The following is a 25911-nucleotide window of genomic DNA, read 5'->3' on the forward strand; positions in this document are numbered from 1 at the left end:
CACGTCCACCCCGCCCACTGGGTGTCTGGAGTCGCCCGCGAGCCTGAGGACCGCCCTAAAACCGTCGGCCACACGCAGGCGCGGCGCGGGAGAGGCGGATCAGTTGGAATCACTTCCCGGAAGCGCTGTACCCGCCCTCAAACGGAACCAATCAGAGGCTGCGTCGCCCCCGCCCCGCAATTAGATAGGAGGAGCGGAGTCTCCGCTCTGCAAGGTCTCTGCGAGGAGGTGCGGCTTAGTCTTTCTACGAAGTGCGGCGGGCTGGTGACTCCTGCATGGAATGGGGGTCTACGTTGCCGTAAGTGGCTCTGACTCTTTTCCCCCGAAATGGCGTAAAGGGGCACTCTGGGGTTGGTGCCCACAAAACCTGGGCAACTGGCGGGTCCCATGAGCCTTCCGCTGCACCTGCTCCGGTCCTTTAGGGCCCTGCCCCATCGTCTTCCCTTCCTGGTTACGATGGGTCACAGGTGGTCAGGAATCCTATCTTCTATTTCCACAGGCTGGGACTGTCTGAAGTCAAGGTCTGACTTCCAATTTGGATATCCTTTCCAAAAGGCGAGGTTGGCTGAGGAGCCAGCGGCGCAAAAGCGGGTGTAGGTGGCTTGGGCCCTTCTCAGGGTAAGGGGGCCTCTGTACTCCGAGGACCAGGCATTGCCTGGGTGATTATTAGAAATGCATAATCTTAGGCTGCATCCCAGACTTCCTGATTCAGATTCATTGCTTTAACAACATGCCTAGGTGATTTCTGTGCACGTTAATGTTTGAGAATTGCTGCTTTAAGCTTCCAAGATTCCCGATGTAGGAGGCAATGTTGATGTATGCATTTGATTCTGGAGATAGTGGCCTATACTGCAAACGTAAAGGAGAGGTTAAGGTGTGAGCCTTGGTCCTCAGACTTAGGATCTTTATGACTTTCCATGTTTCACTTGTCACTTAAGATGATACAATGAAAGTGGTGTGATACAGGTAGAAAACCTTTGTGAGCATAGGTATCTGGGAATGTACAGAAACTCTCAGGAAAAGGAAACTAATATACACGAAAAGGCACTAATCAACCTGAGGCTTAAAGACTGATAGGCTGTGTATTAGGGTTGAATGGATCTATCCCATCTGCATCCCACAAATATCGTTTCAAGGTAAGGAACTCACTTTATAATAAAAGAAATGTGAGGGGTGCCTGGATGGCTCAGTCGGTTAAGCATCTGACTTGATTCAGCTCTGGGAATGATCTAAGGATCCTAGGATTGAGCCCTGGATTGGGCTCCGTGCTCAGTGGATAGTGCTTGGATTCTCTCTGTCTCCCTCTGCACCTACCCCTGCTCTCTCTTTCTCAAGTAAATAAATAAATGCTTAATAAAAAAGAGTGTGATAACCAGTTGCCAAAATGGCCCCCGGTGATCCTGATGTTGTGTAATCCCTTCCCACATTGATTTGGGCTGACTGTGTCTTAATCCATTCAGGCTGCTATAACAAAATACCATACACTGGCTAGTTATAAACAACAGAAATGTATTTTTTTTACAGTTCTGGAGGCTGGAAAATCTAGGATCAAGATGCTGGCACATTTGTTGTCTGGTGAGAGCCTATTTCCTGGTTCATAGATGGCAATCTTTCAGTGTAACCCCGCTTAGTGGAAGGGACAAGGGAGCTTTCTCAGGCCTTCTGTTATAAGGGCACTAATACCATTAGTGAGGGTTCTGCCCTCATGACCAGATCACCTCATAAAGGCACTGCTGCCTAATACCATCACCTTGGAGGTTAGGATTTCAACATCTGAATGTTGTGGGGACATAACCATTCTGTCCTTTGCACTGTCTAAACAGCAGAATCTTGCGGAAATGATGGTGTGTGACTGTAGGAGCTCCATCACAAAAGATAGTGTGGTTTCCATCTTGCTCTCTTGAATCAGTTGCTCTGGGAAACCAGTTACTCTGTTGCAAGGACATATCAAGTTAGCTCTATGGAGAAGTTGATGTGAGGAACTGAGACTTTCTTGCCACAGGTAATGTGAGGGCACCATCTTGGAAGTCCTTCCTCCAGCCACAGTCAAGCATTCAGATGACTGGGTCCCTGGTGACAACTTAACTGCAGTCTCATGACAAGTCCTGATCTAGAACCATTCATCTAAACCATTACCAGGTCCCTGACCCACAGGATTTGTGTGAGATAAATGTTTACTGTTTTAAGTTGCTAAGTTTGGGGATAAGTTGTTACTCAACAATAGATAATTAATACAAGGGATAAGGCTGGTATCCATGTGATTCGCTGGAATTTACTTGTACACCAACACCTGGAGCACTTGACCTTATGGAATAGAGAAATGGTCTTTTAAAGACTCAGTTTGGGTACCAGTTGAAGTTACCTTGTGAGGTTAGGGTGCTGTTTTATAGGATACAATGTAAGTTTAATACCAGTGGACGATATCTGCTGAACTTTCTACCAACCAGGAATTTATGGGGCAAGGAAACAAGAGGTAAAAGTGGGCACTACTTTTTGTAATACCTAATGATCTACTTGCAAAATTTTACTTCTTATCCCAGGAACACTGGGCTCTGAAGAGACTTCTTGCTGGTCAATTTGGGCTCAATTTGCTGCTGGATGAACTGACCAAAAAAGAGTCTAATATTGTTATGACTTTGACTATGACAAAAAAATAGTTTTGCTGTTACACACTGGTAGCAGAGAGGATTATGGATGGAAAGATTTCCTGGAGTGGATTCTGGAATGGCCATGTCCTCTGATGGCAGCTAATGAAAGACTAGATCATTTTATTTGGGCAGGATTGTAAGGAGGTCAAATCTCCAACATGAAAGTTCAGGTTACTATATCGATTTTTAAAAACTTGAACAGCTGAGATGCTGGCTAAAGACAAAGGGAACATGAATTAGATTGCAGATAAGGAAAATTATTAATATCAACTAAGGGTTCATGGCTACCTGTGGAAATGAAGACTACCCAGTCATATTTTCCTCCTTCCTTTGTTATGTATCTCTCTATTGTTGCCAGCTAGCTTTCTTCTTTTCTTTGCCTTTGTCCCTCTGTTTTACATACACATAGGATATGTAGTTATTGGTTAGCTTTCAAGTTTGATTTAGAAGTAATAGAATGTCATGATGGGAACATGATTGGAGTAGCCAAGATCCTGATTATAGACCTGGATGCAGTAACTGATGGGCTTTAGTTGTTCCCATATTGTGAGAAATATAGTTGTGTTATGTTAGGCCAGATAATGTCTCTCCTACTGAAGCATAAATTGGTAAGAGGGATATGTGTTAATGTGTGCAACCAGAGGGGTGGATTCTGGTGGGCATTTATCATGCTTTTCTGGCTTCCCAACTTCTGTAACCCTTCTAAAGCTTGGGTAATTTCCTACCTCATAATTTTGGTTGAGAAAAAAAGTCAACTTCTTCCTCCATAACAGGAAACCCTGAATAGTTATCTCCCAAGTTCTGACCCAGGGGTTAGATCCTTATACTTTGTCATCATTGTTGGGTCCACAGGGACCAGGAAATAGATGGGACAATTATTTTCTGCTTGTCTCGGATGAGGCTTTCAGGGGATCTGGTCCCAGTGGCCATGGAAGCCACTGTAAATACCTGTTTCTAATTCCCCCAAACATCCTTCTCTGTGCAGAGGGCTTAGACAATGAATTCTGCTTTTCACTCACTCAGGATCTACCAATATTTCCAATACTTTCCAAACCTTATAATAAAGAAGAACATTGGTTGGTTCCTCAGAGGTGAAGAAACCTTGCTATCCACAGTACCAACTTCTTCTAGGTAAGATTATAACAGGATATATATATATATATATATATATATATATATATATATATATATATGTATGTATATATAGATACACACATACATATATATATTTTTTACTAATGAGTGAAGTTATTTATATGTATAGTTACTAATGAGGGAAATTCTTTGAAGAACCTCCTTTGTTAAATCTTCCAGATCCAGGGAATGATAGAGTCCTGAATCCATCACCTGGAGCTTGAGATACACTGATAATAATCAACTGTTTTACTTGTTTCTGTAAGCTACTAAGAAGTGGGAGAAAGCCTGGGAATGTTAAAAGAGACATACATACATAGAGACATACATGGCAGAGAAGGGCTTTGTTTGTGTCTGTCTGTTTTTTTTTTTTAAAGATTTTATTTATTTATTTGACAGAGAGATAGAGAGCACAAGTAGGCAGAGTGGCAGGCAGAGGGAGAGGGAGAAGCAGGCTCCCCACCGAGCAGGGAGCCGGATGGGGGGCTCGATCCCAGGACCCTGGGATGATGACCTGAGCTGAAGGCAGTCGCCCAACCGACTGCGCCACCCAGGCGCCCCCTGTGTCTGTTTGTTTTTATATTTGACAAGATTTTATTTTTTTTTATTTTATTTTTTATTTTTTTATTTTTTAAGATTTTATTTATTTACTTGAGAGAGAGAGAATGGGAGATAGCACGAGAGGGAAGAGGGTCAGAGGGAGAAGCAGACTCCCTGCCGAGCAGGGAGCCCGACGCGGGACTCGATCCCGGGACTCCAGGATCACGACCTGAGCCGAAGGCAGTCGCCTAACCAACTGAGCCACCCAGGCGCCCTATATTTGACAAGATTTTAAAGATTAGTGCAGTGGGACCACCGTCATCTAGGACTGGGAGTTGGAAGTTTAGGATGTAGAGACTAGGGGTGGATCCTGACTGAGCAATTCTAATACAGGTTTCATTAACATGACCGTGTGGGTGGAGCTTGGATTGTTGTATCCAGAGCCATAGCTTCTAGATTTCTAAGCTCTGCTTCTGTTCGCTGCATCTGCATCCAGCCCATGAGAGGGACAAACCAGTCCCGTGTCTCTGAGTTCCTCCTCCTTGGGCTCTCCAGGCGGCCCCAGCAGCAGCAGCCCTTCTTTGTACTCTTCCTGAGCATGTACCTGACCATGGTCCTGGGAAACCTGCTCATCCTCCTGGCCATTGGCGTGGACTCCCGCCTGCACATCCCCATGTACTTCTTCCTCAGCAACCTGTCCTTTGTGGACATCTGCTTCTCCTCCACCACTGTCCCCAAGATGCTGGCCAACTATATACTCGGGACTCAGACCATCTCCTTTTCTGGGTGTCTCACACAGACGTATTTTCTCTTTGAGCTTGCCGACATGGACAATTTCCTCCTGGCTGTGATGGCCTATGACCGCTCTGTTGCCATATGCCACCCCTTACACTCCTCAACAAAGGTGACCCACCAGCTCTGTGCCCTGCTGGTTGCTGGGTCATGGGTCATTGCCAGCCTGAATGCTCTTTTGCATACCCTGCTGATGGCTCGACTCTCGTTCTGTGCAGACAATGCCATCCCCCACTTCTTCTGTGATGTGACGCCCCTCCTGAAACTCTCCTGCTCCAACATGCACCTCAATGAGGTGATGATTCTGAGGGTTCTCTGATCATGATCACTCCATTTATTTGCATCCTGGCTTCATATGTCCGTATTACCTGTGCCATCCCGAGAGTCCCATCCACAAAGGGAAAATGGAAAGCCGCCTCCACCTGTGGCTCCCACCTGGCCGTGGTTTCTCTCTTCTGTGGCACCATCGTTGCTGTGCATTTCAACCCTTTATCCTCGCACTTGGCTGAGACAGATAGCAGCTGCTGTGATGTTCACAGTGGTGACCCCCATGCTGAACCCCTTCATCTACAGCCTGAGAAACAAAGACATAAAAGGGCTCTTGGAAAAGTGGTTGCTATGAAATTCTTTCTACTTTGTAATGAAATGGGCTAAGAAAATCTTGGAAGGAACTAATTTCTAAGAAGATCATATTTGTTTTTTCTATTGTGCAAAACTTAGCCATTTGTCATTTGAAAATCATTCTAGTTTCTGTCTTGGGAGATCAAACTTGATATAGCCGCTTCAGGTTAAAGGTGGAAAGAGAGATCCTTTTACCAAATCACCTGTTAGAACTGTCAGTGCCCTCCTGCCAAAACCCACTAGGAATATATGTCTTGTTGAATGATTCTGGTTTATTAGGCTCAAAAGGGAGAATACATACCATGGAGAGTAGTGAGCATCTTAGTAAGAAGGTGCTACACAGGACATACTAAAAGACTTGAGTTTGTGTGAGGTGAATTTAGTGAAGACTTAAAGAATTGGGTCTGTGCTCTGGATTACATGTGTCACATAGTGGGGATGATTCTGATTGAGTATCTGAAAATATTTTATCTAGGAGGGGCACCTGGGTAGCTCAGTTGGTTAAGCATCCGACTTGATTTCCACTCAGGTCATGATCTCAAGGTTGTGAGATTGAACCCTGCATTGGCCTCTGCACTCCATAGAGAGTCTGCTTGAGATTCTCTCTCCCTTTGCAACCCCCCCCACCCTGCCACACACTCTCTCTCTCTCAAAAAAAAAAAAAATTAGGAGGAGGGAAGACTAGACTAAGGCCAAAGCTATGATTGGCAAAGAATTAGCGGTGACTCATATCAGCCAGCATAGGGGGGAGGAGTTTGGTCATTTTTGTGGGTTGGACAGTGTTCACGTTTTTGTGTTCAGACATGATTACAGAGTAGTCTCTTTTTGTTTTGCGCCGTAACAGTCACAGAATGACCTTGTGTGGTACTGATAGTGTCTGTGTCCATCGGGAGAGCACCAACACTAGCTGTGAATGCCAGGAAATCTCCTGTATGTCAGCGCTGATTTCTTTTTCTCACAACAGAGACGTAGAGATAGGAAGACATCTTACTGGAGAGCCAGACTGGCAGGAAAGGGAAGGGTTCATTTAGGGCTCCAAGAAGCCCTAATTTTGCCGTGCATTCAAGCTAAATATTTTTTATCTTCTTACCTGAGCCTTCTGTGTCACACAGCATTACAGCAGGAATATGGGTAAGTTAAACAAGAAATATCTTCCAGAATCTCAGCCATGTCAATCAACTGCATCTTTTTTTCCACCCTGCCTTCAATTTATGTCAGTGCAGAGATATTTTATGTAGTTACTAATTTATATCCTGATTTTCTGCTATAATTTTGTAATAAAGCTTTTCTAAATTACTATATTGTCTCCACAATTTTATTTTACTGTACTTATATATTTCTATCAAGTTGCTCCAGGAAAATATGCTGCCTAGTAATTGTTTCTAAAATAAAACATAAGGGAGGGGTGCCTGAGTGGCTCAGTCGGTTAAGCAGCTTCCTTCGCCGAGTGTCCTGGGATCGAGTCCCGCACTGGGCTCCTTGCTCAGTGGGGGAGCCTGCTTCTCCCTCTGCCTTCTGCCCCCCCTGCTTGTGCTCTCTCTGTCTCTCTCTCCCTCTCTCTCTGACAAATAAATAAAATCTTAAAAAAAAATGAGGGAAATATACTATTTAAAAGTATAACTAGGGACGCCTGGGTGGCTCAGTTGGTTAAGTGACTGCCTTCGGCTCAGGTCATGACCCTGGAGTCCCGGGATCAAGCCCTGTATCGGTCTCCCTGCTCAGCGGGGAATCTGCTTCTGCCTCTGACCCTCCCCCCTCTCATGTTCTCTCTCTCATTCTCTCTCTCTCAGATAAATAAATAACATCTTAAAAAAATAAAAGTATAACTAAATTTATTTTGAAAATGATTGCAGAACATAAAAATCTGACCAACATACGAAACTGGTTAAAACATCACTGAACAGGATGCTCTGGATTTTGAGGAACAAAGAGGAGATAGTGTAGTTTCCCTTGATTTCAGAGAGAGAGGTAAAAGGACATCTTGTATAAAACTGAGAGAATTCAGAATCAGAGGATGTTTCTGAGTTTAACATGTGATTTTTATATTTGTCATATTTGTGTATTGATATGCTTGCCTAATGGAATAAATAGTAACATTTCAATTTTGTCTATATATCCAAGAATTCTTAGTAAGATAAAAAGTACCTGTTCCTTGAAATTTTGAAAGAAAGCACCAGCTTTTGTTTCTTGTATTTTGGTGCTCTCTTGTTAGATGCATATATGTTTATAATTGTTATCTATTTCTGTTTTATCCTTTTATTAATATAAAATTTATGGGCATAGAGATATTCATAATGTTAACCTTAAAAGTAAAACTCAGTTATTTTACTAGCAAAAATGGGTTTATTTGGGAATAGGAGAGAATTGTAATTTGGGACATGCTAGCAGTGGCAAAACCATAGGCAATCCCTGAAAACGAAGTAGAGGACTGCTCTTTTACAGAGAAAGGCAGGGAGTTGGGAGGGGCTGTTCTAAGGAAAAAGTCCACTGGAGTTAACTGGGAGTTCCAAAGTGTAGTGCCTCCTCATTGACTGAGTTGTGACTGTCATTGTCTGGGTTCTTGCTGGGCAAGGAGAAAACTTTTCTTTCTCCTGCTGAGGTAGTCAAGTAGTATCTACTCAAAAAGCTTCTCTTCCTGTTGGGTCTGTAATTGATGAGGAGTGGTAGGGTGTGAGGGCTCCTTCTTCTGGCCTCCCTACTCCATTTAAAGTGAAGTTTCCTGGGGTGCGTGGGTGGTGTAGTCATTTGAGTGTTAGACTCTTGATCTCAACTCAGGTCTTGATCTCAGGGTCCTGAGTTCAAGCCCTGTGTTGGGCTCCATGCTGGATGTGGAGCCTACTTAAGAAAAAAATAAAGTTTCCCTTATTTTCACAATAATATTCCTTTAGTGTCCTTTTTGTGTCCAAAGGATTCATACTGATGACCCCTTTTTCATTCCTGGCAGTAGTATTTGTGCCATTTCTCTGTTGTTAGCTTGGCTAAGGGTTTATCAATTGTATTGAACTTTTCAAAGAATCAGCTTTTGATTTTGTTGGTTTTCTCTATTGACTTCCTGTTCTTAATTTCATCAATTTCTATTTTTTTATGGATTTTCTTCTGTTCACTTTGGATTTAATTTCCTGTTCTTTTGTAGATCTCAAGGTAGAAACTTAGATTATTGATTTTAGATCTTTCTTTTCTAATATATGCATCCAGTGCTAAAAATTTCCCTCCAAGCATTGCTTTCACTGCATCCTACAAGTTTTGGTAAGTTGTATTTCCATTTTCATTTAGGTCAAAATATTTTTTAATTTCTTTTTTTAGTGGTTTCTTTTTTTTTAAAGATTTTATTTATTTATTTGACAGACAGACACAGTGAGAGAGGGAACACAAGCAGGGGGGAGTGGGAGAGCCCTATTTTTTAATTTCTTGAGATTTATTCTTCGACCTGTTATTTAGAAGTGTGTTGTTAAATTTCCACAAATGTTTTGGTATTTTCCAGTTATCTGTATTTATTTCTAGTTTAGTTTCGCTGTGATCTAAGAGCATACTCTGTATGATTTCTATTTTTTAAAATTTGCTAAAGTGTGCTTCATGGCCCAGATGTGGTCCATCTTGGTGATGTTTCACATGCACTTGAGAAGAATGTGGGTTCTGCTGGTATTGGGTGAAATATTCTATAAATCTTCAGTGAAGTGTTGGAATTGAAGGTGAAACTGGAGTGGGCCCAAGTGAGAATGGAAAGAGGGGCGCCTGAGTGGTTCAGTTGCTTTGGCATCTGCCTTCGGCTCAGTTTGTGATCCCGGGGTCCTGGGATTGAGTCCCGCATCAGGCTCTCTGCTCAGTGGGGAGTCTGCCCCTCCTTCCCCCCCCCATCTCTCTCAAATAAATAAAATCTTTTAAAAAGAGAATGGAGAGGATGAGACCCACCCAGCCAACTAAAAGCACTGTTTTTGATTAGCTATATAATATTATACATATTTATTCATTTAGGTTGTGTTTTAGTATTCTATTTTTCCTTGTATTGAGAAAAAAATTGATGGGACACGTAGTAATTTTTAACATTGTCACAATAGATGAATGCTAATATTCCCCTTTTGCCAAGCTGAACATATACACACACATGCTGCTTGTTTAATACACCTAAGATGACCTTTTGTTCTTCAAATTTATAATTCTTAGATTACTAGTAAGCCTGAAGATTCTTTCATACTTCTTGTAGCCATTGAAGGTTACCTAAAGATTGTCTGTTCATGTATTCTTATTGGAATATCCCCTTGCTGCCCCCTTCCTCTGCTATCTCATCCATCTGGTCTCAGTTTAAAGGCCACTGCCCCAGAGTCCTCTCGGGAAAATCCACCTGTAACACTCTTCTAGAATCCTTTGCTTCCTAGCACTTGTCAAGATGGAGCTGCATATGTATTTTTTAGTGAATTTCTATCTCCCCTCTCCCCCACCTCCCACCCTAAGAAATTCCATGGATACGTGGCTTCCTTTTACAGCCCAGGGCCTTGTGCTGCATCTTTAGGGGATGCATGCCTTCAATTTGTAGTTGCTACTGGAATCAGATATCTGGTCTGTCAGATGTTCTGACCCTTGCTGCTCTATTGGAAAACCATTCATTGTTGTGTGCTGTTTTTCATTAACTGGTTGTCAGCTCCTTATTGAGCACTTTCTCATCTAACACCTTCCCAGTGTACTCCTGTTTGGGGATGCTGACCCTGGGCATCCTGCTCTGAGCTCAAGGGCAGGAGTGAGGAACATTCTGTTCCAGACCCTCTGGGGTCCAGGGGGTAGGTGCAGGGAAGTCAGGCAGCCCAGGCCCCAGCCTCTGGGGACAGTAGTTACCAACGACTTTGCACAGGTCTTCATCTGCACCACAGCCCAGGGCACTGAGGGCCCCTCCTGGTGTGGGGAGGGGGTTTACGTCGTGGGAGTATCACACACCGAAAGGCCTTGAGGACTGTGTAGTCAGACCCTTTCATAGAAGACAGAACAGTCTTGCCCCATGGACCCCACCCTCCCCAGTCACTGCCTGGCAGCCAATTAGCCTTTGTTTTCTAGGTGTGATAACCAGGCAGACCCCAGCCAGTCTTCTCAAGAAATAAGAGAATTTAACATTGCTGGCAGCCAGTTTTGTCCCTGGTTTTTAAAGGGTACTGTAGGCTCAAAATACAAAGTTGATAAAGGACAGTTTTTATGTGTGGCCTTTAAGTGTTTGAATTAGGACTCAGGACTGAACTGTACCATCAAAGGTCCTTTTTTAGTATGCTTTGGACCAAAACAAAGCTTAGAACTACATGTTTAAAAAATGAAAAAGAACAAAACTATTATTTGTGGATGGTATAATTTTGAACCACAAACTGAGAAACTGAGAAATTACTGAAAATTAACAACATTCAGTGAGGTGGCTAGTTTCACAAATATATAATTAAAAATAACTCCTATGTAAGAACAATAATCAACTAGAAAAATACAATGAAAAAACTATTTACAATAACAAAATTGTATAGAATTTACATGAAGAAAATTAGAAAAATTTACTCAGGAATATAATACTTTAATAAATGGAAAGGCATGTTTCTGGATGGGAAACAAAATTTATAAAGCTAACATGTTTTCTCAAATAGTTTATAGGATTAACCTATTTCAATCAAAATACCAATGTAAAACCTTAGGAAACCTAAAAGAAAAGCAAAAACTGATCAGGAATCTTTAAAATAACACACCACAGGATCGGTCCCGTGAAGGCACCGCTGGCCTTGCCTCTGGGAAGACAAGTCAGGAAAAGTCTGGGTATCAGGCGAAAGAGAACAAATATCCACTACGATGAAGACTCTGGAATCTTGTCTCCATGAGGGGCAATGTGAGCTAGCCACTGGAGACAAATGCTAAAAATAAAACACTTTACTTGTGAGGTAGTGACCACCCATTGCCAAGGGTCTGATGACTGCTTGGAGGGGAATTAAGCACATGGTAAGGTTATTGACCAGTCATGGGTCTAAGCGAATGTCTTCGTCTTCCTCTTCAGGCTCTTGGATTTCTTTTATGGGCAGGTTTTCTTCTTGGCTCATCAGAGGGACAACATTTCTGAAGAGCTTTTCCAGTAATGGGGAAAAGCTGGGCCTGAGCGATCCAAACTTCTTTTGGCAATGGAAAGGCATGAGAATGCTGTCTAAGCAATAGCTGGACAAAATACAGTAAGAACAGTAGACACTTTAAAAGTATGTTGTGAAAAGTATTCCTGTAAAAGTCACTTTTCACTACAAAATGCAAATGTTACTGAGATCAATTGTTTAGATCACATAAAAATGACAGAGTAAGTCTTTGACATTCAATCGCTGTATTTTCCCATATTCCAGAGTAAACAATCCCTTTCAACACTCAGGCTTTAACAGGGTATTCTTAGAAGGTTATGTGAATTGCTAACAGAAGCTATTGGCTTAACAAATCAGTAGTTTGGTTCTTTCAGGGGAACACAGTTCCAGATAAGGACCTTCGCATTATTTTTTTGTCTCAAGTGTGATTTCCTATGTGGGGAAAAATGGATATGCTTTCCGTATACATTGAGTCACTCTGTTCACCTTGCAGGTAAGTGGCCTCTGACTCATATTCAGAGCCATTTTGGGAACGGGATCTGCGGCCTCTACACTGTTGTATAAGTTCACAAAAGAAAGCTCCTTAACCCTGTATGCTAACTGAGGTATAGCCCTTGAGGATGTTTTCTTCCCTATGAATTTTCTAAAAATTTGAGGTTTTAGCCAAGATGGGTATTTATCCAATTTTGGCTATAATGAGGTTTTCACATATCTGTATATTTTCAAACAGCCTGGGAATTCAGAATTCCTTATGAAACATTTCAGGTTGAGGCAGGATCATCAGACCTTTCTTGATCCCATTTCTGCTTTCGGGTCTTACATGCTGAGTGGGTTTTTTCATGCCGGGTACAGTTGGACAGCCGACCAAATCTTCTCCCACATTTTTTGCAACTATATGGCCTTTCAGCCTCATGACTCTGCAGATGAAGCACAAATTCTTTGTTCTCTGGGAAGGTTTTCCCACATTCTGGACACTTAAATATCTTCTCCCTTATATGGATTCCTTCATGGCGACTCCGATGAGAGTTTTGACGAAAGTTTTTCCCACATTGAGAACATGAATAAGGTTTCTCTCCTGTATGGATTCGCTCATGTTTATTAAGGTTTGTTTTATGATTGAAGCTTTTCCCACAGTGACTACAGTCATAGGGTTTTTCTCCAGTGTGAGTCCTCTGGTGGGAAATAAGGTAAGAACTTTCATTAAACTGTTTCCCGCACAGAGGACAAGTATACCATCTTCTTGTTCTCCGATTTCGGCTAAGTGCAATCACATTGATATCCACATATTTTGAGAGTTCCTCTAGTGGAGTATCATTTTCAATGGTAACTAGAAGATTTCTCATTTTCCTTTGCTTGGGAATAGATGTATTTAGTCTTTCTTTATGGCAATCTGGTGATTCCTCAGAGACCACAGAAAAATCTGCTTCATCACAATCTGAAGTCCCTTCTCTATGATCTTCATTCTCTACAGTTTCCTTCTGAAGATCTTCACTCTCAGGATTAACGTCATTAACTATGGAAACAAAGAGAATTTAGCTACTTTTGAGGGATATGACACCAGGCAGGAAAGAACAAGTTAGATTTCTCATCAAACAATAATCTTGAGTGTCAGAAATCTGAGGATCAGCAGATAATCATTATCAACACTCCTTTTCCACTATATATGACTGATAAATCTTTCTATGCAGTGTGAGCACACAGTCTTTTTTTTTTTTTTTTAATGAAATGAGTGGGACTACAGATGTCCTATGTTTGCTTTCTGAATAGGCACTAATTACTCAAAAAGTGCATATTGATCTTATTATATTCTGTGTAGAGCAGTGAGCTAAGGATCAAGGGATGAAGGACATAAATACTAAAAAGGGTACCACTCATACTCTTTATAGGAGGCTAGTAAGTGAACAGTAAGATGAGTTATTTCTAGATTTTCACTACACTAAATATTACGGTATTATAGGATTAGATCATACCATATAGTGTCCTATACTGTATAGTCCTATATACTGAAAAACTGGCAACAATTTAAATGACCAAAAATAATGAAGGCATATCACATTCACTCAGTGGGTGATTATTTGGGCATTACAGTGATTACCACAAATAATAAAACTATAAATTATGGTAGAAAACAATGTGGTATTTTTAGGGGAGGAAGCTTCGGGAGTAGTAATTGGGCAGTGGGCACAAGATGGACTTCTGGGATGCAAGGAATAGTCAATTTGAGTGGTGGTTAGACAAATGTGTACATTTTGTGGAAATTGGAGGGGAACACTTATGATTTGTAGACTGTTCTGTATTTATACCTCCAAAAGAAGTCTGTGTAAAATAACATTATAAAGACTAGGTAACAAAGTAAAAAAAAAAAGCATGCCGTGAAAAGGTGGGTGACAAGGGACCCCCAAAACTCTGGGCAACTAGCTGAAAATAAAGGGTTAAATCGACCACTTCAGTATGTGGCTAATCACAGCTGGAATATGCATCTTTGCTGGACTTTGCAATTTCACACCAAAAGGCGTTTTCTTTTTCATTCACTCCCTTAGGTAATGAAATGCTGGGTCAAAGCAAACGGCAATAATTATCACAGCTCTTGACAGAGATTGCCACACTTCTTTCAAAAGAAGCTTACCAATTTTAATACAACCATCAACATGTGGGTATCAATTTTACCTAATCTTGCCAGCATTAGATTGAACTTAAAAACATTTAATGGGTATGAAATGTTTTCTCATTTTAGTTTTTTTTGTACTTTGTTATTACAAACTAGTAATTTATTGGGCTGAGATTTTTATAAATTTAAATAAATTTTACATATTGCAAATCAATCTGTGTCAATCACTACTGATGTAAATATTTAGCTGAAGTCTTTCTCTGTAACTCCACAAATTAACCATAAAAAAGTATCAAAATCTGACAAATTTTCTATTTTCTAGCCATTCCTTTATAACTTATATTTACACTTAACTTTTTTTTTTTAAGATTTTATACATTTATTTATTTGACAGAGAGAGACAGCGATAGAGGAAACACAAAGCAGGGGAATCAGGAGAGAAGAGAAGCAGGCTTCCTGCTGAGCAGGAAGCCCAACACAGGGCTGGATCCCAGGACCCTGAGATCATGACCTGAGCTGAAGGCAGACACCTAATGACTGAGCCACCCAGGAGCCCCTGTAGTTAACTATTTTATAGCCATCCTGAATGACAGCTTCCATCATTTTGTGTTACTTTAAGAATGCTATTGTTAAACATTCCCTATCTACCTACTTTAAAACTATTAAGGATGTTTTTGTTGATCCTTTTAGATTTTCTAAGTACAAACCATATTTTGGTTCCGTCCCTTCCCAGTATTTTTTCTTCTTTTTATTTATTTTTTTTAAAGATTTTATTTATTTATTTGAGAGAGAGAATGAGAGAGAGAGAGAGCGAGCGAGAGAGCGAGCATGAGAGGGGGGAGGGTCAGAGGGAGAAGCAGACTCCCTGCTGAGCAGGGAGCCCGATGCGGGACTCGATCCCGGGACTCCAGGATCATGACCTGAGCCGAAGGCAGTCGCCCAACCAACTGAGCCACCCAGGCGCCCTTTTTTCTTCTTTTTAAAGATTTTATTTATTTGAGAAACAGAGATAACAAGAGAGCACAAGCGGGCATGACAGGGCAAAGTAGGCTCCCTGCCAGGGAGCCTAACGTGGGGCTCCATCCCTGGATGCTGGGACCATGACCTGAGCCGAGGGCAGATGCTTAACCCGAATGTGCCACTCAGGCACCCCAATATTTATTCTTCTTATCTTTTTGCTTTATCCAGTTAATGATTTTAATAGTGATAGCAGGTTTCCCTATTTTGTTTTTCAAGATTTTATTCATTTATCTGAGAGAACGCACGTGTGTGAGAGAGCATGAGCAGGGTTGGGGGGGTTGGGAGGGGAAGGGACAGAGGGAGAGGGAGAATCCCAAGCAGGCTCCATGCCTAGTGCGGAGCCCAACGTGGGGCTTGATCTTACAACCCTGAGATCATGACCTGAGCTGAAATCAAGAATTGGATGCTCAACTGAATGAGCCACCCAGGTGCCCCAGTGTACTAATTTTTAAGATTAAAAAAATTTTAGTAGCTAATATATGGTTCATATGGTTCAAAAATCTAAATATGAAAAGGTATATGCTAAGAAGTCTTACTCCAGTCCCTGTCCCCATCCATTCTACTCATCGCCCAGATAGGTACCAGTTTTTATCAGTTTCTTTTTTTTCTTCCACTGTTTCTCTAGATGATAGATTTTCCTTTCTCCCTTCTTCTTATATAACTTACTTTATTTTGATCATTATATTCTAGTGCATGGCGATTACCATGGTATGCTGTGTGGACACATCATATCCAACTAGTCCCCTGCAGAGACACTTGGATTGTCTTCAGCCTTGTGTTTTCACAAACAATACAACAATGAGTAACCTCATTTGCATATTATTTTGAATGTGTGCTGTTATCTGTAGGATAGATTCTCCGAAGTGGGACTGCTGGATCAAAGGTAAATTCATCTTTAATATTAGATTCCCATATATAGGGAGTGTATCAGTCTGCATGTCTACCAGTATTATACCTGTCTCCCAACAATTTCACTACCAATGTGTTAAGTTTCTGATTTCTAGAAATCTGATAGATGAAATAAGATGGTAACTTAGTATAAGTTTAATCTGCATTTCTAATTATGAGTAGGGCTGGACATTTTTTTTTTTAAAGATGTTATTTTATTTGACAGAGAGACAGCGAGAGAGGGAACACAAGCAGGGGGAGTGGGAGAGGGAGAAGCAGGCTTCCCGCTGACGCGGGGCTTGATCTCAGGACCCCGGGATCGTGACCCGAGCCGAAGGCAGACGCTTAACGACTGAGCCACCCAGACGCCCCTGGACATCTTTTCATGTAGTTTATTGGTCATTTGTATTCCTAAGTCAATCTGCTGGGGCTTTTTCTTGGTGTGCAAAGTAGGGTATGATTTGCCAAATGGCTGAGCTGTCCCGACACCTTTATGAGCCCCTTCCTCTCCACTGCTCTTCTTTCCAATTTTCCTGGTTACTCATATTTATTTTTCCAATTGAATTAGAGATCAGATTGTCTAGTTCCAGGGAGAAAAGTCCTACTGGTATTTTTAAAGGGATTACATTCACTTCATAAACTGACTTGGGGAGAACTGACGTTTTAATGTTAAATTTGACTAGTCAACACGGTATTTCTTCCCATTCATTCAAATCTACTTCTGTGTTATACTATAGATTCTGAAACAGGGTATATGCTAGGAAAATTATGTAATTTTTTAAAATTTATTTTTCTTTAAAGATTTTATTTATTTGACAGCGAGAGGGAAGGAGGGAGGGAGAGACAGCAAGCAAGCACAAGCAGGGGGAGAGGGAGAGGCAGGGTCCCTGCTGAGCAGGGAACCCAAGATGGGGCTCAATCCCAGGACCCTGGGATCATGACCTGAGCTGAAGGCAGACTTAATTGACTGAGCCACCCAAGTGCCCCTAGAAAAATTGTGTAATTTTAATTTGTATTTCCCCTGTGACCCAAGGTTACTTAATAGTTTAAACATTTCTTGGTGAAGGGAACTTTTTTTTCCAATTTCATTATTACTTTCTAGTTGTACTGCACTGTGATAGATCCTATTGTGTTATTTCTACTTTTTGGAATCTATTGAGTCTGACTTTGTTGAATAGTAGGTAGTCAATCTGCATCAATCTTGAAAAGGCTCATATTCTCTTAGCACAGTAGAGGGCAGATATGACCACAGAAAACTATCTCTTTGAAAACTTAAGTATTCTTTCTGCATTTTCAGTTGTTTTATGTGATTCACTTGAACTGAGACACACAGTTTATCCTTCTCTGCCAAGGATTCTCCTGTGATTCCTGCCCCCACAAGGTTCATTCCCTTACACTTTTCCCTCTCCAAACTACTTAATGTTACTGTTTCAAATGTCAGCTATATACTGATGACTCCCAAATCTCTACATCTTTACATGTGACCTCCAATTCCTAATATTCAAGTGCCCAGAAAATCATCTCACTTTATTTCCTATCATGGATTCAATCTCATCTGAAATCAAATCTGTCTTCTTCCAAACTCTGCTCCTGGGTCCAGACCCTATCTTGATCTTATCATAACCCTTTATAGCTACAATGGTTTTGTAATGCTTATCTTTTTATGTGAACGACTTATCTTTTAAAAACAAATTGGAAGCTTTAGAGGGCAGGAATGGGGCACTATGTATTGTTTGAACCCACTGATAATCAACTCCAGAATCCAACTCTACTTAAGGACACAGCAAGTAGCATTTATTAAATGTTGGTTTAAATCATCAGCTTTTGCGTATGGGTGAGGATTGGGCCTGAGAGTTTCAAGGTCCATGACCAAAGTGTTCCTGGAATTGGCAACATACCCACCAACCAGTCACCTAAAATATATGCTAATTTTACCCAAGACTGAGAAAAACTCAGTGTAATAAATCTGTTTATGCTTATCTCTAAAATAAGAAAATATTAGGGTTGCCTGGCTAGCTCAGTTGGTAGAGCATGCTTGTTGTCAGGTCGTAAGCTGGAACCCCATGTTGGGTGTAGAGTTTACAATAAATAAAATAATAAATAGGGGCGCCTGGGTGGCTCAGTTCATGATCCTGGAGTCCCAGGATCGAGTCCCGCATCGGGCTCCCTGCTCAGCGGGGAGTCTGCTTCTCCCTCTGACCTTCCCCCCTCTCATGTGCTCTCTTTTCTCTCTCTCAAATAAATAAAATCTTAAAAAAATAAAAAATAAAATAATAAATAAACGTGTGTATACACACATATATACATATATACAATACACAAAATCTTTTTTTTAAAGATTTTATTTATTTATTTGAGAGAGAGAGAGAATGAGAGAGAGAGCACGAGAGGGAAGAGGGTGAGAGGGAGAAGCAGACTCCTCACTGAGCAGGGAGCCCGATGTGGGACTCGATCCCAGGACTCCAGGATCATGACCTGAGCCAAAGGCAGTCGCTTAACCAACTGAGCCACCCAGGCACCCTATAATATACAAAATCTTAAACAAATATTACATAGAATAACTTGAGAAATTAAGCAGGCTATGTACCACACTACCCTGACCACACAATGTAAGACAACTACAGAGTTCGACAGTCATGGATTTGATTTTTGTTACCCCAGCAACTCACAAAACCCACTTTCTGTTCCACTTCAGCCTCAGAAGCAAACAGCCCTGAAGGCAAAGTAAAAAGTATTAAGCACTCAGCAAAATGATTTTTGAGGATTCCTGACTCTAGGTTAGCAGTGCATTTGTAGAAAAAGGCTGAATCATCTCTTAGCTTACAGAGAAGCTGCTGCCAGATGAGTTCATATGTAGTCTCACAAAAGAATACTTTTTAACCATTACTGGGAAATAAGCACAAATGAAGAAGGCCCCATTCACCAACCATATAGGCAATTCACCGAAAAAGTTATGAGAAATGCAGCAAGAAGGCAGTATAATTCTGGGCTAAGACTGCAAGCTCTGATGTTAGAATCTCTGAGTCCAAATCCCTGCTCTGCTACCTACTGCTGTGTAACATTTAGCAATTTCTTTTCTGTGTGTGTGTGTGTGTGTGTGTGTGTGTGTGTTTTGGTGGGAAGGAAAGCAAAGTTTATTGAGCAATAGTACGAGGCTCCTGAAGAGGAAGGGGACCTGAGAGGGTTGCCCGAACTTCAGCAATTTCTTAACATTTTTCTGCTTCAGTTCTGTCATCTGTAAAATAGTAATAACTCCTATATTCTACAGTACTTTTGTGAAAAATGTATGTGATAATAAATGCATGCAAAACAGACTAGTGCCTCGTACATAATGGCACATGGGTGCTTAATAAGTGCTAGATATTATTTCCATCAACATGGGATATATTTTCATTCACACTAGTAGACTTCACAGCTACTAGACATCAAGGGGAAAAAAAAGACTTAAAAGAGTCCTGGGTCCAATGAAAACACATTTAAAATACACCTCCTGGGGGACTAGCACTAAATCCAGAAAATGGACTCAGAAACAATCTGCCTGCATTTTCTATCTGTTTGAATATCTGACGTCAGTACATCAGCTGCAGGTCTTGCTTACCGAGACAAGTCTCCTCAGCCTCTGCTGCCCTAAAGATATAGGAAAAATGACTGCCACAGCTGGTGCAGGCTCTGCCACATGGGATAGAACAAAAATTAAATGTGTGTGACCATGTACTTAGCTAGTGTTAATCAGGTCTTTAAAAAGTCTGACAGAAGGGGCACCTGGGTGGCTCAGTTGGTTAGGCGACTGCCTTCGGCTCAGGTCATGATCCCGGAGTTCCGGGATCAAGTCCCACATCGGGCTCCCTGCTCAGTGGGGAGTCTGCTCCTCCCTCTCACCCTACCCTCTCCTGTGCTCTCTCTCTCTCTCTCTCAAATAAATAAAATCTTTAAAAAATAAAAAAAATAAAAAGTCTGACAGAACAATGTGCTTTTTCCACAGCATTCAATATGAACACACAAGATTTCTTACCCAGTAACATCATCTCCCCAACATTGTCTTCCTTCTCTGAGGTGGGCTGTTGAGTAGCATCCAGGCTCACACATTCTTCTTGGGAATGAAATATATTCAAATCCTCAAGGACCACCAGTTCCTGAAAGAGCAATTAGGCCCCCTTCCTCTTAATAACAGAGGTTCTTTGGTTCTTTGACAGCTCTGCTGGCAAAAAAGACTGAAACCCAATGATCAGGGAAGGGAAGGTGAAAGGGGACTATAAGCTCCACGCAGGTGCAGCACGGACCAGAGAGCCAGGCTCGGAGAGGAGCCAGAGGACAAGCAAAACAGAAATAGCCAAGGAGGCAGTGAAAAACAAGCCCACTCTCCTTACTGACTCCCAAGAGTGCGTTTTTATTTTATTTATTTTTTTATTCATGAGAGACAGAGAGAGAGAGAGAGGCAGAGGTAGAAGCAGACTCCCTGCTGAGCGGGGAGCCCGATGTGGGACTTGATCCCAGGACCCTGGGATCATGACCTAAGCCGAAGGCAGACGCTTAACCATCTGAGCCACCCAGGCGCCCCCCAAGAGTGTGTTTTTATACACGGGTTGGCTGAGCAGGGAGGGCTGAAAGAGCAGAGAAGGTCATGTACTCAAAACAGTGAATGGGAAAACCAAACCCACCTCAGGCTCAGTTTTCAAATACAGAGACACTGGGTCCTGTTTCTGCTGGATTCCTTCTCTGGGCAGAAGCTTCACCATGGGATGAGGTTGCACTGGGTAAAGAGGAAGCTGTGGTTAATGGAAAAATCAGTGACTCTAATATGGGAACCCTAACCAAACCTTAAGGCCACACTGTCCTCACTCCTTCCGAAGGCAACTTACGGCTTTTTCTGCTTCTGTGAGCCCAGGAAGAGTTCAAGCCATAAACCACAGGGTCTTGAACCTATATAGGGTCTCCTCATTATGAAAAGAATGATTCTCTTAAGAACTTTTAAAATTCCCATTACTACTCAAGGGAAGGCTGGAGGAGGATCATGTCTGAAGATGCCCACAACATGCACAAAATTTCCAAAATTCCACATAAACTGCAGTCAATTCAACAATTCATCCACGTTTCTTTATCCTAAAATGATATACACCCTCCCAACGTTTGGGTAAAACTGACACTGTTTATTTTATGGGTTTATACACACCCAGCAATCCACTCAAACTCCAGCTTGAGAAAAAATACTCCCTCTCCTCAACAGGTTGACATTAAAATCAACTTTTTTCAATACCCACTATCCTAACTTGAATTCGTTACTAACATAAAAACCTATTTCAGCCCCTAGTACCATTCCCTTCTCTTCTGGCGAAACAGCATGTGCTCCTTACGTCTGTTCTGAAAGTTTGAGCTCACATCCTTCATAATAACCAAGGTCTCCTTGACTTTCTGATTGGGCTGGACCAGGCTTGGCTTGGGCAAGAAGGTGAGGAAGTGCTCCAGAACCAGCTGGTGGATGGTCTTGGGCCCACTAGTAGCATCTCGAAGTAGGTCTTGGCCCAGCTTGGAGTCCGGAGGAACTCTCAGTATAAAGGACTGCTTTGGCTTTAGGGGCATTGGAACCACTTTTGCAGCCATCACGCCTTGCAATCACACACCACACTCGTTTTGCAGAGCTTCAGGAGTCACCTCTTACTGAAGGAAATCTGTCAGAGAGCCGAGCTGCAGATGAGAGAAACCATGGTTTACCCACAAAACCAGGTCCAATATACGGCCAGGATAGTGAGGCCACGTGAAATTTAAAGCAGAAGGAAAGACAAGTTGGTGTGAGGAACTCCTAACTGAAACGGAAGGTCGCTGAACTAGACACTCATAGCAAGGCCTGAGAGGAAGCTCTGAGAACGAAAGCCAGAGGATATCCAAACCCCAGGGATCATCCTCCTGAGAAATATGAAGTGCAAACTCCACTGGGAAGAGCAATGGGCCAGAAGATAAGAAACCTGCTGTCCAGTACCAAGGGCATCTGCTTAGAAGTTGGCCTAGCCATTAAATGAAGCCGTACTGCGCACCTTGGACCGCGGGTCCCTCGGATGCCCTTCGGGGGGGAGTTGATGGCTCAAGGAGCAAACGCAAGGCCGCACGATTAGTCCATACGCGACCTGCTGACTCCTTTCCGCCATGAAAGCCCTGTTGAGAGCGGCGAGGGACCAAACAGTGGGGCCCAGCTGAACAGGCCCACTCTGGAGCCTCTCCCACCGGCCAAGGGGTACCTTTAACACAAAGCCCAGGCGGCGGCATTGCCTGGGGTACGTTCCCAGCTCCCTAGCCGGCCAGGCTCCCCAGGCAACGGACCAAGCTCTGCTCCCCGCAGGCCACCTCAGCCTGGTTCCCGCCCTCGCGGAGCCCCTCACCTCTCAGGGGCTCTGCCGCCCCTGGGCGCTCGTAGGGGACGGCCCAGAGACGCTGGCGCAGAGAGACCGGGAAACTAGGCGCGAGAGGCCGAGCCCTCCCCTCGCCCTTCCGAGTGTCCTCACAGGCCGCCGGTGACTATTGGCGTGAGGAGCCGTCAGTTGGGGAGGACGGCCAGGACACGGTGCCTTCTGGGAAGCCGGGCGCCTCCGTAGCCGATACGTCACAACCGGTGCCTCGTTTCCGGTTCGGAAGCCTGGTCTCCCCGCTCGGAGCCGGCAGGCTGCGCTTGAGAAGGCGATGCTCGAGGACGACAGGCAGAGCTCTCAGCGCCAGAGGGAGAACAGGCTGGAGGCAACCGCTGTTTCTATGGCTCTATCTGGGAGACGGAAAGCAGAAGTTTGGCTCCAATCCTCCATGACGGGCTGGCTCCTCTCCAGGTACTGGCGGTGTAGCTCCATGGCCTGCTGGGAAATGTAGTTCGGCTCCAAACAGCCAATGGGAGGCCGCCAGGCGCGGCGGTTGGGGCGGGACAGTCCCACCCTCACCCCACCCCGCTTTCCCCGGGCTCGACCGGAAGTAGGCCGCCTACTCGCGACCGGAAGATCGCGAGAGGCTGCGGCTCTTTCCGCCGCGGCATCCAGGGTGGGTCGAAGAACCGTTGAAGTGGTGGTTGGGTGGCGGATCAAGGTTTATGCCTGGTTCTGGGTCCTTTCACAGCTGTCCCTTCCGGTGAGGGCGGCCCATAGGTCAGAACCGGGTGACCCTTCCCTTCCCCGCTTGCCAGCTTCTACCTTGCAGTCTGAACGGGCCATCTTGTTTTCTGAGAAATCCTAGTGATCCTTCTCCAGTCGCCTTCGTTTCCGTCCTCAGCCTCTCAGGGAGGCCGAACCGCCCTGTCTCTCTGCGTTGTTGCCATACTCAGTTCATTCCCCAGTGAGGCACTGATCAGCGTTGTGACAACCCTGGGGCAGGGATTGCTTTATTGCTCTATGTAACGCCAGGTTCCACCTGGGTGACCAAAGTAAAAATACGAATGGATTTTTTTTTCCTTAACGCTAACTATAGGTGACTCATTTAGCCATGGTTTAAAATATGTTACAGTCCAGTGTCAAAACTGTGTGGTACCAAAAGTTTTTCTAAAATTAAGGATACTTGCTTTTCCAGACATCAAAAACCAAAAACAAAGCAAACAATAACAAACTCCTTCAGGGGCGCCTGGGTGGCTCAGTCGTTAAGCGTCTGCCTTCGGCTCAGGTCATGATCCCAGAGTCCTGGGATTGAGCCCCGCATGGTGCTCCCTGCTCAGCAGGGAGCCTGCTTCTCCCTCTCCCACTTTCCGGGCTTGTGTTCCCTCTCTCGGTATGTCTCTTTCTGTCAAATAAATAAATAAATAAAATCTTAAAAAAAAAAACCCTCTTTCAATTAAAGCAGTATGGTTTGAACTGGAAGTAAATAAATAGAACAGTAGAAAAGAGTAGTAAGTGCCAAAGTTGATCTGAATGTACCTGGGTCTATATGAAATGGTAGTATTTCAACTTAGTGTAAAATAGATGGTGCTAGCAAAAAATTGTCTATTCTTCTGGAAAGACAGAATGTGTCCTTATACTATATACAAAAAAATGGAATTTGATAACCAAGAAGAGAAGACAAAAGAACATTAATGTTGGGGCACCTGAGTGACTCAGTCGGTTAAGCATCTGCCTTCAGCTCAGGTCATGATCTCAGGGTCTTGGGATCAAGTCCCCACATCAGGCTCCCCGATCTCTGGGGAGTCTGCTTCTCTCTCTGCCCCACCCCTGCCGCCCGCCCCCCGTTCATGCTCTCTCTCTCTCAAAAATCTTTAAAAAAAAAAAAAAACCCTGATGAGTGGCTAAACAAGATGTAGTATATCCATATAACGGATTATTATTCAGCAATAAAAAAGGAATGAGTACTAATACATGCTGCAACATGGATGGACCTCGAAAACATTATGCCAAGTGAAAGAAGTCGGTCACAGAAGACCACATACTGTGTGATTCTACTTGCATGAAATGTTCAGAATAGGCAAATCCATAGATACAAAAAGTACGGTAGTAGTTGTCAGGGGCTGGGGGAAGGGGAGAGTGACAAGTGACTGCCAATGGATGCAGGGCTTGTTTTGAAAATGTTCTGGATTTAGTGGTGATGTTTGTATACATTGTGAATATACTAAAACCCATTTAACTATACACTTTAAAAGGGTGAATTTTATGGTTTGTGAATTATAACTCAATTAAAAAAAGAAACACCAGACAGGGAAATTTTCAATGTACAAATACAAATGTTTAGTATCTAAAATATTTTTGAGGGATGCCTGAATGGCTTGGTGGGTTAAGCATCTGCCTTTGGCTCAGGTCATTATCTCAGGGTCCTGGGATGGAGTCCTGCATTGGGGTCCGTGCTCAGCAGGGATCCTGCTTCTCGCTCTGCCTGCTGTTCCCCTGCTTGTATTCTCTCTCTGACAAATAAAACTTTAAAAATAATAAAATACTTTTGAAGAAGTACTACAGACAACTAAGTTCAATATTTAGATTACACATAGCAAGTAGTCAAAGAAGCTGTGCTGTTTCTGTGGAATGAAGCAAAAGATAGAAGTCCGCATGGAAAATTCACAGCCTCACTAATAGATGATGAAATAAATTAAAACATAGGTAAAACTCCATTATATCTCTATTGAATGAACAATAAATTTTACTTTTTTATTGTATTTTATTTTCTATTATTGTTTAAAGATTTTATTCATTTGACAGAGAGAGACACAGCGAGAGAGGGAACACAAGCAGGGGGAGTGGGAGAGGGAGAAGCAGGCTTCCCTCGGAGCAGGGAGCCCAATGTGGGGCTCAATCCCCATGACCTGAGCCAAAGGCAGATGCTTAACGACTGAGCCACCCAGGCGCCCCCCCCCAAATTTATTATTATTATTTTTTATTTATTTATTTGAGAGAGAGAGAATGAGAGATAGAGAGCATGAGAGGGAAGAGGGTCAGAAGGAGAGGCAGACTCCCTGCCGAGCAGGGAGCCCCATGTGGGACTCGATCCCGGGACTCCAGGATCATGACCTGAGCCGAAGGCAGTCGCCCAACCAACTGAGCCACCCAGGCGCCCCAAAATTTATTTTTTTTAAAGATTTTATTTATTTGAGAGAGACAGAGCACGAGAGGGGGGCAGGTCAGAGGGTGAAGCAGACTCC

The 25911-nt window shown here is 43.0% G+C and overlaps 2 protein-coding genes across 2 annotated transcripts; one reads left to right on the forward strand and one right to left on the reverse strand.

Moving 5' to 3' along the window:
• The first annotated feature begins 175 nt into the window (after nt 1–175).
• LOC113932562 (olfactory receptor 1F1) lies at nt 176–6290 on the forward strand. The gene is given in 6 exon segments (XM_035722299.1): nt 176–298; nt 1525–1575; nt 3672–3779; nt 4819–5413; nt 5416–5632; nt 5634–6290. Coding segments are annotated over 3 exon segments (912 nt in total). The 5' UTR covers nt 176–298; nt 1525–1575; nt 3672–3779; nt 4819–4821; the 3' UTR covers nt 5737–6290.
• A 4948-nt stretch (nt 6291–11238) lies between these two features.
• Nucleotides 11239–22871, reverse strand: ZNF200 (zinc finger protein 200). The gene is made up of 5 exons (XM_027611669.1): nt 22700–22871; nt 21680–22010; nt 20987–21078; nt 20341–20461; nt 11239–13325 (listed from the first exon to the last, which is right to left on the reverse strand). The coding sequence occupies exons 2-5, from the start codon at nt 21924–21926 to the stop codon at nt 12574–12576; spliced, it is 1212 nt and encodes a 403-aa protein (XP_027467470.1). The 5' UTR covers nt 21927–22010; nt 22700–22871; the 3' UTR covers nt 11239–12573.
• Between the last annotated feature and the right edge of the window lie 3040 nt (nt 22872–25911).

Source organism: Zalophus californianus, chromosome 10 (genome assembly GCF_009762305.2).
Source record: "Zalophus californianus isolate mZalCal1 chromosome 10, mZalCal1.pri.v2, whole genome shotgun sequence".
In the NCBI taxonomy this organism is placed as follows: domain Eukaryota; kingdom Metazoa; phylum Chordata; class Mammalia; order Carnivora; family Otariidae; genus Zalophus; species Zalophus californianus.

What these genes read in the sequence shown, in the direction of transcription:
- ZNF200 (XM_027611669.1), bottom strand. Translation starts at nt 21,926, where the DNA reads ATGGCTGCAAAAGTGGTTCCAATGCCCCTAAAGCCAAAGCAGTCCTTT. An exon ending in ATTTGAAAACTGAGCCTGAG is followed by an intron (nt 20,462 to 20,986) that starts GTGGGTTTGGTT and finishes TTGCTCTTTCAG; the next exon opens with GAACTGGTGGTCCTTGAGGA. An exon ending in TGGGGAGATGATGTTACTGG is followed by an intron (nt 13,326 to 20,340) that starts GTAAGAAATCTT and finishes TTGTTTCCATAG; the next exon opens with TTAATGACGTTAATCCTGAG.